This window comes from Morchella importuna, assembly GCF_003444635.1.
Source record: "Morchella importuna strain M04M26 chromosome Unknown Morimp01GS038, whole genome shotgun sequence".
In the NCBI taxonomy this organism is placed as follows: domain Eukaryota; kingdom Fungi; phylum Ascomycota; class Pezizomycetes; order Pezizales; family Morchellaceae; genus Morchella; species Morchella importuna.
The window spans coordinates 15,749-30,421 of record NW_025763435.1 but is presented as its reverse complement, the minus strand read 5'-3'; the positions used below and the strand labels follow the sequence as shown (position 1 = coordinate 30,421).

At 49.5% G+C, this 14,673-nt stretch overlaps 2 protein-coding genes across 2 annotated transcripts; both read left to right on the top strand.

Moving 5' to 3' along the window:
* Positions 1 to 5,440: 5,440 nt before the first annotated feature.
* On the top strand, positions 5,441 to 6,392 carry LAJ45_09637 (uncharacterized protein; the record flags this gene model as incomplete). Its single annotated transcript, XM_046119178.1, has 2 exons — positions 5,441 to 6,070; positions 6,120 to 6,392. The coding sequence occupies 2 exons, from the start codon at positions 5,441 to 5,443 to the stop codon at positions 6,390 to 6,392; spliced, it is 903 nt and encodes a 300-aa protein (XP_045967500.1).
* A 2,549-nt stretch (positions 6,393 to 8,941) lies between these two features.
* Positions 8,942 to 9,955, top strand: LAJ45_09636 (uncharacterized protein; the record flags this gene model as incomplete). The annotated part of the gene is made up of 1 exon (XM_046119177.1): positions 8,942 to 9,955. One exon carries the CDS (start codon positions 8,942 to 8,944, stop codon positions 9,953 to 9,955), a length of 1,014 nt encoding a protein of 337 aa, XP_045967499.1.
* Between the last annotated feature and the right edge of the window lie 4,718 nt (positions 9,956 to 14,673).

Genomic DNA, 14,673 nt, shown 5'->3' with positions numbered 1-14,673 from the left:
GCGGCCAGTTATGCTAGATTCTATCGCCCTGAGCATCTGTACTCTCTCCCTGTGCACTCGCGGAGTCTCCTCAGATCGAGACAGTGTTCTCAGCGCCAAATTCAACACTAATATCGACTACGAGCTCAAAGAATACATTCTCTCCGAATCAGCTTCCTAGAGGACAGAGTACCAACACCAACAAGAACACAAGCACCAACCCCAACACCAGAATGTTATCGACGTCACCATTGGTACAGTCAGAGCATCACCGAGTGTGCCTGGAGCATTTAGATCAACGTCATATATTGAAGCAAACATTGAGTACGAGTACCCTCGAGTGCTTCTAGAGCATTCGTGGGTGCTCTCGGAAGCGTGATAAGCTCAAGAAAAAAGCTGATCGTACTCGGTATAAGAGCACCCCTCCCTTCCTTCAAGTTCGTGAAAAGTTCCTAACCACCTTCAAGTTCTCCTCTACCTATCACTTCTGGTTTTCCATTGCTTTCAACATTACCTGTTGAAATCTCATCCTTCAAGTTCCTCCGTTTTCAAGCGATTTAACCTTTGCAATCTTTATAAATAAGATGGTATTTCTCTCTCCTAATCCAATTAATTTTAGAACCATACTCACCACAGTGATACATTAACATTATTAGATTCCAAAGACCGCTCAGAGCACTCCTGGTAGTTCACAGAACACAAATCAACTTCCCAATAAGAAGCGCTTGCGTGACATAGACGAAGACGATAACGAAAAGACCCACCGAAAAACCAAGAAACACAAATCGTTCCGAAAACATAATAAACACCGAACTTCCTCAGGTCGCAAATCGTCCCGCAAAGATTGTCAAGCCTATCCCGGAGGAGATACCAGAAACACCCCCTAAGCAGTCGCCAGTGCTTTCCGGGTTCACCCCGATCAACAAGAGCCGAAAACAAAACCCTGTACCTCCACCAATCCAGACTGAAACCCGGACTCCGCCAAATACTAACCTAGCTCCATCGGACACTGAAGGGATTTTCCCGAGTAACTGGGGAGCAACCCTAACCGATTCCGACTCCTTTCCCGACTTTAGTTCTGAACCCTCTGAACCATACATAGGTGACGATCAAGACCCAGCAACAGGTCCAGCAACAGGCCCACTAGCAGCAGTCTCCACTGCTTCCTCAGCACGCAGCAGTGCTTCACCAGAGGCCCTTGTACGGACGACCGTACTTAGGGATTGTGCTACCCCACCAGCACCCGCTAGTGCTCCACAAAAGAACGTTGCCCGGAAGACCATAGTCCCAAGTCAAGTTCTCACTCGGTCTAAGTCTAGTGCAGTCCGCTCAACAGGCCCAGCAACAGGCCGCTCAACAGGCCCAGCAGGCTCTACTACTACCTCACCAGCACCCGTCGGTGCTCCACTGAAGGTTCTTGCACCGGAGATCCCTACATTCAAGCCCCGACACCCCTCTCGGTTATTTTCTAGTTCAAGCCCGTCCTAACTAATAGACCACCCCTCAGCAGTACGACAGAGACGAATTAGACCCGAGCCATCGCCGATTGTCCAAGAGACATCCCCGAGTGTTCAAGAGACATCCCCAAGTATTCAAGAGACATCCCCGAGCTCGCCCGCATTCAAGATGACTCAAGCAAGCAAAGCGAAGATGACTTTAGGTCTATTCAACCTACCTAAAGTGTACACCAGCATCCGCCACAGCCTAAAGGCGGAAATGCAAAATGTAGGTTGGGTCAATAAAAACACCTCCGGATTGGTTGCGTTTAATGCCCTATGCCTTTACTTAATGAACCTGCCCTCCCTCAACGGTTTTCTGCCAATTTGGAATGGGGGTGAATCCGATGTGTAACAGGGCCACAGTAGGGCTGTTACAAAAATACCTGTTCTACCAGTCAAGCCATACGGCCCTAGGTTAACCGCAGCTGGTTCTTCATCGATGGGTGAAGAGAAGGGCAGATGAGCCCCTACCTCTATTGGTATAGAGGGTAGAGATCCTGGCGAGCAAGAAGTCTTACAAGTCAAGCTAGACGACTGGACCAAAACTAGAGCAGCAGGACGAGCAGACCAAATAAGGAAGGGTAACCCCAAACATAAGTTACCATACCTTGGCATTCAACCTTTGAGGCGCAATAACTTTGCAGCCGATGCCCGGAAAATATGCTTTACCACGTCAGAAAGGATCCTGGCGATGCTCCGGTCCATTTGGGGTGGTTGAATGAACGCATTGCGGAGTTGAGGAAACACTGCAAAATAAACACGTTTTAGACCCCCAAAAATAACCCCCGGAGCGTCGAACCGCCGGAACCCTCCTGTTTCAGCCCGGTGCATCTTTGGGGGGAGTAAGAGTGCGACCCAAACTACCAAAACAAACCTTTGCTTTAAAAACACCCAAATCTATTCTAAATACTCTGAATAAGCAATTGCTGTCTGGTCGGCTGTTTCCTCTAGTTCCTAGGATCCCGACCCTTTCTTGGCAAGGATTGCGAGATTTGACTCGGACGAAAATTCGTCCGCGGTGTGGTAGCAACTCTTCTCCTCCCCCCTGATAGAAAATAGGTGGTGCCCCCAGATTATTTGAAAGGCGGACGGCCAGTGAAAAAAGGAAAGAGGTAATGAAGGAAGGGGCGCCGAACTTCCATAAAGGAACTCGGTTGCCCCAGCTTGGTTTCGGGGGGATCAGCGAGTCTTTACCAGCGAGGAGCCCCCTTAAAGTTATTAAGTTTCTAGACTACAAATAACGATCAAACAAATGAAACTCTATCTTTCCATCGAACGAGCCGAAAGGATAGCTTGTCGAATTCCTTTCTGCCTATCTACCTGATCGAATTCACGGTCGCGCCCTTTCAAGGCACCCCCGTTACAGTATAACTTTAAGCTCCTCGCTTAAAGAACCCCACGAGAAAGAAAAAAACCTACCTGAACACCTAGGACCACTTTCAAGGCTGAAATAACCGAGCAGTTAGCTTTTTTTTTTTTCTCAGCTCAGGCTGGCATGGGAGAGGCTAACACTTTACTATGGTCTCCACTGTATCCGTCAGAGGGTTATAGCGCCCACATTCGCTCAAAGGGTTATAGCGCCCACATTCGCTCAAAGGGTTATAGCGCCCAGCTTCGCTCGGAAAGGAGACCACATTCAGGATCGCTCCTAGAAAATCCTGATAGTCCCATTGACCAACGGCCCCCATTCCCCATCTGGGCCCCAGTCCCAACCAAAGTCAACGTTACTTCGTCCACGATGACGGCAGGAAGAGTCCGGAAGAGGGGGATAACTGGCTTTCTTCTGGCGCCACCATGCCTCGTAATATGCTTGGAGAGCCAGTCTTTGTCTCTCCCTTGCCTCTTCTTGGACCACTCGCTGCCGCATCCACTCAGCTCCCCTTCCATCTCGCGCAATCTCATCCCGCATCCACCGCACCTGTTCCCGTTTCTCCATCAGTGCCGCACGGACACGAGCCTGACCAACACTTCTGTCCCCTGGTTGGGAGAAGGGATAAGGACGACGGTAATCCTCCCGAGTCAGAAATGGGACCTGGTTGAAATGGCCATCGAAGGTCGAGGTCTCCAAACTCCGAGGAACAGCATGCCTGTGGAAGCATTAGCGGTAGTAAGAAGAGGTTACACAACTCGCTGGATCATGCCTACCTCATAGCACTCCGTGATCGGACGGCTTTACGAGCAACTCTCCGAGCGTGGATGGTGTTACCACCATCCAGCTCCAGGAGATCAGTAACAACCGCACCAGTTGAGGATCTAAGCCTTGTCCCCCGCCGAGATCGACTAGCGTTAGATAAAAACGCTTGTACAATAGACGAATTGATCGCAATGAACAAAGAGAGGAATAGAATAAAGAAAAACATTATTGCTGAAAGGAGGTGATAAATTTGGTGTTGGGTGTGGAAAGATCGAACTCCCTGGAGTGTAGAATGAATAGAAGGAAAAGAATTCTTACCCTCCTTAGTTCGACGGATACCCCGCTTTTATAAGCGAACTCCTATTCCAGTTCCGAGAATCAGCGTGGTTAGCCGAAGCAGGAGTTCGGTCCGGCTTTAACCGAACCCGGCACTAACCGTGGAAGGAGACAAGAACACCGAGTTTACCTGGTCTGAGGGATAGGAGCATGCGTTCGAAGTCCTGAAAGAGGCCTTCCATCCGCCCCCGTACTAGCCCACTTTGATGCCGAGCTAGCTACCAAGATTGAGACCGATGCCTCCAACTTCGCTAAATCTAGCATACCGTCCCAATTTCACCGAGATGACAACAAGTGGTATCCAGGAGTCTTTTACTCCAAAATGATGTCACAAGCCGAACGGAATTATGACGTTCACGACAAGGAGTTAGGTGCCATTGTGTCATACTTCAACGAGCGAAGTCTCCCAGGAGAAACCTCCAGCCGGAGGGAAACCCCCGGTGGAGAAAAAACCAGAACCCAGAACCAGCGGGTAATGGTGGACAAAATGGAATAGTCCCCCCGGTTGGTGGCGATCCCAACCCGGGAGGGGACTCAGATAGTTCAGATTCGGAGCCTGAGTATGGAGATAGGAGAAGATGGCGGAGATACCTCAGGAAGATGCTGGAGAAGCAGCAGACAGAGCTCCTGGCCTCCATGACACAGTTCATGAGACCTCCGGCCCCCTCACACCCCTCCGCTGCCTCCAGGGCCCGAGAACCAAAGGCACACCCTCAGGCCAAGTTCAATGGCAAAGCAAACAATGTGGAGACCTTCATCAGGCAATGTGAGAATGTCTTCTCCATTGAAAGCCAGTTCTTTACCTACGAAGAGGTTAGGATCCGATATGCTGGTAACCTGATGGAAGGAGAAGCCCCAGCCAACTGGTATGAGGCTTACCACAGCTCCATTGACCAAGCTTCTGCCAACCGGATAGCTGGGATGTCGGTGGTGTTAGATGAGAAATGGAAGTGCTGGGGTTCCTTTGTGGATGCTCTCAGAGCAGCCTTTGGCGAAGCTATCTCTAGGGATGATGCGGCAGCCCAATGGAAGGCCCTTACCCTCACAGCCAAGGGTCAGTTAGTGGATGATAAGATCCTCAGTTCCCATATTTCCGAACCTAGGCATGAGTTGGGCTCGCTTTACCTCCGTTACACCTCTGGGTTTCCTCCAGCCTGGGTTCGCCAAGGGGTTGTCCCCGGAATCCCATAGAGGTACACCACCCCCGGAGTCACCTTCTGCGTTCCTACAAAGATACGGTCACGGTCGTCACCAACCAGCAAAAAAAAAAAAAAAAAAAAAAAAAAAAAAAAAAAAGGGGGGGGCGCTGAAACCGAGATAAGCTCGATGGGCGGCCAACCTCGCGGAGTTTGACTTCAAAGTTGTATACCGCCCTGGAAAACTAAAAACGCCAAACCAGACATCTTGTCGCGGCGTTGGGACCACGCCCTTAAAGAGGGGGGTAAGGCTCATCAAGACCCTGAAATTCTTGTTTAAGCCAGGACAACCTATAATGGGTTCTGTCCAACACCCGATCGTTATGATCAACTCAGCATGTGCAAGATCAGCCCAAATCTGCAAACTCACACCGGTGCTCCTGGATGAAATCTGGGCTCAAGCAGCCTTAGATCCAGAGTACCTCTCTTTGAAAAAAGCCATTGAGAACACCTCTGGGAATCTGGTGAACCGATACCTGACTTTAAAGGACGGACACGTCTTCTATAAGGAAAGGTGGTACATTCCAAATCATCGGGAACTGAAGCTCAAGATCCTGAGCGCCCTACATGATTCGAAGACTGCTGGTCACTTTGGACAATTCAAAACGGCAGAACGCCTTCGGGCACTGTCCTTTGCCAAAAGATGGACAACGATGTGGAAGAATACGTTCAGAGTTGCGATACATGTCAACGCGCTAAAGCCTCAAACACACAAGAAGAAAGGGATGTTGCAACCTTTAGAGGTCCTCTCTATTCCTTGGAGTTCCATTTCAATGGACTTTATCACCAAAGCAACCATCGAAGAACTTGCTCAAATCTTCCTCCGGGAGATATGGCGACTGCATGAACTTCCTGAGGAGATTATCTCCGATCAGGACTCTAGATTCGAAACATATCGTCCTCAAACTGACGGGCAAACTGAGAGAGTCAACCAAACGCTAGAACAGTATCTCAAAAAACTATTGCTTCTGTCAGCGGGACGATTGGGCAGAGTTACTCCCGCTTGCCAAGTACGCCTACAACACGGCCACCCAAGAGTCAACCAAAGCATCGCCATTCTACGCGAACTATAGGTTTCAACCAGATTCCACTTGGCCCTCACTTAAACGGAAACTAGACAACTTCGACGCGTCCAGCGCGGCACAAGCACAGCAGAAAAAATGGTATGATCAGAAACAGATGAGTGCTCCAGAACTGAAGGTTAGGGACGAGGTGATGCTGGACCGATGCAACATCTTAACCAAGTGACCCTCAAATAAGCTAGACCACCAAAAAAAAATGGGTCCTTTTGAGGTTGTCGGGAAACTTGGCGTCGCGTCCTACAGGCTGAATCTACCCACTCAGTGGAACATTCATGATATCTTCCATATATCTCTGCTGGACCCTCAACGAGCTATACTGCTTCCACCTCCGGATGAGGTTCAAGGGGAAGGCAGTTACGTTCTCAAGAAAATAGCCGATAGCCAATGACAGCAGGCTGGTCGTGGGAAGAAGTTCGTGCAATATCGGATTACCTGGGAGGGTTATCTCTCAGAAGACTCTTGGGAACCGTACAAATTGTTGTAAGGAATGGCAGACGAGCCACTCCGAGAGTTCCATGCGAAGTATCCCCGAAAATCACGGGACGCATGGTAATACAGGATAGTGCGGGAAACCGAGACGACGGAGTGTTCTGGGATAAGCGTGGAGAAAACGAGTCTCCCCTTGTTAGGTCACACGTTTCACTTGAGGTTTCCTTTGTCAATAGAAATGGATGCAAAAAATAGAGTGTAACGGAGCCATTTCAACTGTCTGGTGTATGAGTACACACAGGGCCTGGTTACATGCTGAGAGTTATTGATAGAAGCCAGTTGCACAGTGACATGCAAGTACCGGCAGTGTGGTTAGCTACCAGCTGTCAGAGTAACTACATTCTGAGCGCTAGGAAGAGGATCTATTCATGGGAGCAATGATTGACGAGTCTATGCCTCGCCAATGATTAGAAGGCCAGCCAGAGTGAAGCTTTGAGTGCTCGGCGATCCTCTACATCCTCTGAGCATGATAAGTCCGCCGGTAGTGGCAGGGACTATGCCTGGGAAAGTCTACAATAAGTGAAGAGCTCTACAGCAATGATTAAGCTTACGCCTGAGCGGTAGCTCATTCATGCAGGTCCCGGTTGTGCGACAATCAAGACTGCAGGTGTTACAAAGGCTTTGACTAAGGGTGGTTGCCTTCGGAACCGGAAGCACCCGCTAACGCTTAGAGAGAAGCGGGGTAGCGGTGGTATTGCTTCCCTTCCGCTAGAAGGGATCACCAGAACTTAGTAAGGGAGTAGGAGCAGGGAATGGAATCCTTTGGAGTATAAGTACTCAGGATCCTTCCCGCCCAACTATCCGATTTCCTGATTTCTATCTTGCACGGCCAAATCCTTTCTCTCGGATTCTAGCGATACGAGGAAAGGCTGTCCCCGTTACATTGAGTTTGTATGGAATGATTATTAGAGCTACATTTTCTTGTATGCTCATAACGTACCATACCAAAAACCCTAGGTTAGACTCGGGACGAGTCTACCGGAGGGAGGAGTAGTGTAACAGGGCCACAGTAGGGCTGTTACAAAAATACCTGTTCTACCAGTCAAGCCATACGGCCCTAGGTTAACCGCAGCTGGTTCTTCATCGATGGGTGAAGAGAAGGGCAGATGAGCCCCTACCTCTATTGGTATAGAGGGTAGAGATCCTGGCGAGCAAGAAGTCTTACAAGTCAAGCTAGACGACTGGACCAAAACTAGAGCAGCAGGACGAGCAGACCAAATAAGGAAGGGTAACCCCAAACATAAGTTACCATACCTTGGCATTCAACCTTTGAGGCGCAATAACTTTGCAGCCGATGCCCGGAAAATATGCTTTACCACGTCAGAAAGGATCCTGGCGATGCTCCGGTCCATTTGGGGTGGTTGAATGAACGCATTGCGGAGTTGAGGAAACACTGCAAAATAAACACGTTTTAGACCCCCAAAAATAACCCCCGGAGCGTCGAACCGCCGGAACCCTCCTGTTTCAGCCCGGTGCATCTTTGGGGGGAGTAAAAGTGCGACCCAAACTACCAAAACAAACCTTTGCTTTAAAAACACCCAAATCTATTCTAAATACTCTGAATAAGCAATTGCTGTCTGGTCGGCTGTTTCCTCTAGTTCCTAGGATCCCGACCCTTTCTTGGCAAGGATTGCGAGATTTGACTCGGACGAAAATTCGTCCGCGGTGTGGTAGCAACTCTTCTCCTCCCCCCTGATAGAAAATAGGTGGTGCCCCCAGATTATTTGAAAGGCGGACGGCCAGTGAAAAAAGGAAAGAGGTAATGAAGGAAGGGGCGCCGAACTTCCATAAAGGAACTCGGTTGCCCCAGCTTGGTTTCGGGGGGATCAGCGAGTCTTTACCAGCGAGGAGCCCCCTTAAAGTTATTAAGTTTCTAGACTACAAATAACGATCAAACAAATGAAACTCTATCTTTCCATCGAACGAGCCGAAAGGATAGCTTGTCGAATTCCTTTCTGCCTATCTACCTGATCGAATTCACGGTCGCGCCCTTTCAAGGCACCCCCGTTACACGATGCCCGTAGAGCACTGGCCAGTGCTCTACAGTGGCTCATCGCAGATGTTGGTATGAAGGATAAGTTATCAAGGGGACAGGGAGACCGTCAGTTCAAAGAGGCTGCCGGTGATAGTGATGATGATGATGACGGCGGTGTTTAGGCAGCCGGAAGACGCTCTCGCAAAGGGAAAGAGCGTGCAGTACCTCCAGAACTCGTGCGACCTTCCATAATGGTTACCGTGGTAGACCCCGATGCTCTAGGGGCATTCTTTATGCTCGTCCCACCACCTACTTATGACTGGAATGATCCCCTGAACGAACCTTCGTTCATCGGAATTTTGACCAAGATAACTTTCCTCGAGCTATGCAACTTGATCCAGAAGTACACCGCACCCGGCAGAGCAGTCAGGACTATCTGGGGGGCAATTGAGGATGTCCCCCCGGCAGCTGTTCCTCCCGTTCGGCCGGTGGAGGTACAAATTACCGATTCAGAGGAGCTCGAAGGTTGGTTGAAGAACAGCAATGCCAGGCCTCGGAGGATATTGGCGGTCCTCCACAGAGCAGGCGCGGGTGCTAACCTGGGTGGTGCGGAATCCCCCCCGTTGAACCCGGCTTTCCCTCACGTTGAGGAAGATGATTATAGCATGATCGATATTCCTGCAGAGGATTCGGATTACCAGGAGGGAAAGCACCGGATAAATGCAAAAGAACTGAGGGTATATATGCCTAGAACTGATGCCAGTAATCAAAGGCTAATTCAGACTCTTGTTAGGCGTCGCGATAGACAGCAGGATGCTATCGACGATTTAGACCCCAAATACATTAGGAAGTATCCTTTGGGTGTCAGGGTTGCTGACCCAAACTTCTTACAGTGGACAATATGGAAACCTGCCGGGATAGCAGCCAAGAGAGCTGCTGACGCACTCGCGGCTGCTGGTGCTGGTCCTGGAGGTGGAGGTGGTGGAGGTGGTGGAGGTGGTGGTGGTGGTGGTGGTAGTGGTGGTGGTAGTGGTGGTGGTCTAGGACCTCCACCGCCTCCAGGCGGACCTCCTCCTCCTCCGGGCGGCGGTGGTGGTGGGGGACCAGCTGGAGGCGGTGGTGGTGGTGGTGGTGGGCCAGCTGGAGGCGGTGGTGATGGTGGTGGTGGGCCAGCTGGAGGCGGTGGTGATGGTGGTGGTGGGCCAGCTGGAGGCGGTGGTGATGGTTGTGGTGGTGATGGTGGTGATGGTGGTGGGCATCATTAGTTCCCTTTGGTATAATCTCTAACTTCCCTTCCTGCGGAATTGTCACTAACCTTTTAATAGTTGTTAGGATTACTCCCTGAGCACTCGCGATAGCTATTGAGGTGCGGTACGATTTGGTGTTTTGGATTTCCCTTTGTCTTGCGAGAGTATATCAATGGATGGGTTATATCGGATAGGATTAGATTAGATTAGATTAGATTAAATTATTCCAGGTAGTAATTGCATTGCTTTTATTTCAAACTCGAACCAAACTCCTAGATTGCTCTCTGAGCACTCGGTACCGCTTCAGAAAGTGCAGTAAAACGAGTGATTATAAATGATGCGGTTGAGTGCAGATATTGTGGTAACATAGGATGATCCCTGCCGTAAGAGGAGTAGCGGTGCAAATTTTCTCGCCAAGAATTGATTTCTAATTGAAGATATCGCAAGTGCTCCTAGAGCACTGCGGATATTCCTGCCAGTCATCAGAATGGCTCCACCAAGCGCTCCTCCGGTTCAGCACCCAAAGCGCCCACGACTACCAAAACGACCTGAAGAACATGAAGATTTACTGACTGACAAGTCTGAAATATCTTACCGAACATTGACTCCACTGCCAGCCCGCACTCGGAGTAGTCAATCCACCACCGCCGCTCAAATAACTCGGAAAGATCTTCTCCGTTCCTCCGAAACCCCCACTGGGAGGAGCAGTCCAAGGAGGGTAGAATTTCATCTCCCCGAGGACCATACTGATAATTTTGAAGCGCAGGAAGAGCCTGAGGCAATTGAGGCGCCAGTGGCAATTGAGGCGCCAGAGGTGGAAGAAACTGTTGATACTAGCCACTCAGACTATGATGATGCTCCGGAGAATGACCACGAGAGCTCTGAGGAGGATGAGGATGAACCGGAGGATAAACCTCAAGCCCCCCCCCATCTTACACCCAGAAGTCTCAGACTGTCGGAAAGAGACCTCATACAGTTCATCCGACTACTGCCAGAGCACTGGGCAATGCTCGGAGGAAACCAACTGGCGCGGTAGCGGAGGTCATTGCTTCTTCCAACGTGTCGGTGGACGTGGTACAGGTTCGACTCTATCTCGCTCATTGATGCTTTTTAACATGTAAGTATTAGTGGCTAACGATTCAGAGGGGAACTCGACCGGGCGCGAAAGTAATACATAAACAAGGTCAAGGGAGAGCAGCACCCACTTCAGCACCCAGCCAGAATGCATCTCAGAGAGCACTCCCGGCATCCCAGAGAGCACCCCCAACACCCTCACAGTCTAGGCCCTCTGCACCTGTTTATGCTCATGAGTATACCTCTTCTACGCGCCATATCGATTTTTCCTCGATGCGATCTCGATACGGGGAGTCGTCCCCTACTTACCGGACATATTGCTCTTCACCGCCTAGCGAGGTAATTGGCGGGAACTCTATGAGCAGTCGTCAGATTCCTTCAAGCCAACTTCACGGTCAAGATAGATCGCGAAGAGTCTACGAAATCGAGTACCTTTCCTCATATAGGGGGGAGGACGAGATTACTCCGATGCCGGAAAGCGAGGGTATTTTGATTCCGGGAAGCGAGGATAGTATTCCTGAGGACACTCACGACGTCTTTGAGAACACTGGCGACATTCCTTCGAGCCAATTGACTCAGAGGTCTGTGGTCCCTAATTCTAGGAGTGCAAATGTGCTGTCAGTGCAAATTCAGAGGATTGAGAAGGAGTGTAGCGTGTTAATCGGGGAGCATACTCTTCTACATGAGCCTTTTCCACCTGCAGCAAGACTTTCGGTACTGGTAGTGAGCATGTGGGCACCTGCTAGTCGCCGAGTGGGGTGTAGAGTAGACCTTGATGAGGTCGTTATTAAACAGGTGAGTGCCCCCAAAAGGATTACGAGTGCTCTGGAAGCATAATTGAGAATGATAGGTCAGAAGTCTGCACTCCCGTGTCCGTTCCCACTTGATGCACGAGGTGAAAGGGTGCCTGGCGGACTCTACGATATACGGGCTTGGAAATTTTGTGGGGCCTGAGGCGAGGGCGGCTCAAGTGGAATACCTTTTGAAGAATGATCGTTTCTTGAGCCCCCAACAGCATTACGAGCTATGATGCCGGTGGATGCCCAGAGAGCACTCGGGATAGCCGGTAACAGATTCTAGACCTACCGACTGCGCTTCCTGGCTCCGGAAATTATGGATATATTGTATTTTAAATACTTCGATTTGGGTAAGAATGCGAGGGGTTAGGGATCCCGAATTTCTAGAGCGGATAACCCCTACCCTTATTTGCCTGATATCGACGGCGATCTGGCACGGCATTCGGGTGTGGTCAACAGGGAGTTACGTGAAGCCTGATAATTTTCAGTCGCAGAATGAGAGTGTTGTGAGTAAGTATGGCCCGATGCCCTCATTGATATGGCGAGTGCCTTGGGAGCATTGACGGATGCTCCTAGGGCTATACGGGATTGCCAAGCTGACATCCAAACACGAGTAGAAACGTTCAACAGGATGAGCAACACTTGGAAGGGGAGAAGTAAACAGAACCAGGAGGCAACCTTGGAGGTAATCAAAGATAACCTTCGAGAAAAGGCATGATACTTCTAGATGCCGGTAATGCGAGTGGTATTCTAAATGCTAACCCTAATAGATACAAGATAAAAAAGGGGTAATGATTGAGATTATACCGCAGGAGTGTTTTAGCGAGGACGATGAAGCTCTGGCTGCGGATCTTGCCGCATTCCGAGATGTTCGGAGAACACCCACGAGTGCTCCAGGAGGTCCGGTTGATTCCGACAGCGCCAAGGACGAAGTGATTAATGCCCGACTTCGCGGCATTGACACCGAAGAAGAGGGGGGAGGAAGAAGAAGAGCTGGAATTACCTGTAGCGGGGGATTACGAAGTGGGGGGGGAGGAGGATGTGTAGAACAATCACGAGTGCTAAGGGAGATAGTAGGGGATTTCTTCTGATTCGTATATTGTATTAGGGTGAGTTAGGGTGTCAAATGGCGTATTGTATTCAGTATTAGGTGGAGGATCACGGTGTTGAATACACCAATTCTCAAAGTGCAGTCGCGAGTGCTCTGGAGACAGTAGAGATCGTCGTGCGAGTGATGTTTTTGTAATCTCATGTGGGAATTGTGAATACCAGAGGCGGGAACGGCGGAGAGGTGTATGCCTAGAGAGAACGGGGCGCCGACATTTAGGAATCGGTACGTCGGGCATGAGCCAGATTTCAAAGCACCCCATCCGGCAACGTCAAGGGGAGTCAGGGCAATGATTCTATCCCCAGAGCCCGCTGGAGCAGTGAAGAGTGCTCCAGGAGCAGTCAGGATATCCAACCGTGCAACTGGCGTTCTCTGTCGGGTAGAGTGATGTCCTAGTTACACCGGGCGCTATTATTTAGTGTCAGGGCCCGTTGTGCGGACTAGTGTGCGCCGGGGTGGAATAATGTGCGCCAGACCTCGCCAGGAGCACTGGCGGTATCTCTGGAGAGGTAGTTTACCTACCGAGCGCCCTGAGCGCCCTGAGCGCCCCAGGCGTCTGGCGAAGGCTACAGGTTTGCTGATGTAGTGACAGATCGTTGCTTGCGAGAACACGAGGAAATGAGGACCTTTCCTAAGATAAAACAGTGACTGATTCCCAAGTGAGAGAGTAGCGAGTGTTCCATGCGGTACGTGGGGTGTTAGTAGAGGATGGCAAGTTAGGTTGCGGTAAGGACTCGAGGAAAAGTCCAAGTGTTGGTGAGGGTCAACAGGTTTATGGGGATAGTATCACAGTAGTCTCGTCGAAAGAGATGAGAGAAAAATATTAATAGAGCAAAAGACAGTGTACATACAGAAGGTAGGTGGGTGGGTACGTTTTATATTTAAGTTGTTTTGAAGTACAGGACTTATAGTACGTCAACGAACTCCACATATGGGAAACAAAAGGGAACAAATGAGAGAAAAGAAAAGGAGAAGACAAGACAAAGGAAAGCCCGAACAACTCAGAGAAAAATAAGGTACGTAAATAAAGAGAAGAAAATAAATGAAAGAAAAAAGCCTTATTCCTCCGTATCCTCATCGTCAATCTCATACCAGTCTAGTAGAATTGTTTTCCCACAAATTGTAGAATCAGGTATACTTTTAGGTAAGTAATGAACCAGTTTTCCTAGGTGGCCGGTCCTGGAATCTTGTCATTGAGTGGACTCCGTACTTATGTCGATTGAGGGCATTCAAGTATGGTGTATTTGACCGATTAGTCCATCCCGTATTGACATTATTCAGGGTTGATGTATATTGCGTGTTTGTCTAAAATGGTAGCTTGACAGCGTATCTGGTGTATGATTTTCACTTTGGATAGTATGAGTTTTAACAGTTTTGGATGGGGTTTGAGTTATCCCGAGTGGTGATAGCTGACAGTGGTTCGAGTTTTCGATTCCTCCAAAATTAATTTGGTGAGGAGGTCATTTTGTATCCATCTTTCTCTGTGGGTATCAAGTCCTTAGAAGGGAAGCAGGAATGATGTGATTCAGTTTGGACTGATTGTTTTAATATTCATTGTTTTGGCTGGGAGGAGTTGTATTAGTGCTCAATTTAGAGGAAGGTTGGCAGGGTAGCATAGAATTCTTTTACGATATTTCCTAGATTTTTGAATGAGGAGGTTTCCGAGAGGGAGTAGTGCTGCCTCTTTCAGCAGTCTTTCCGTTTCGGTACAACGGGGAACTTGAAGCCCATTGATGATTCGGGTGGCATGATAGTAA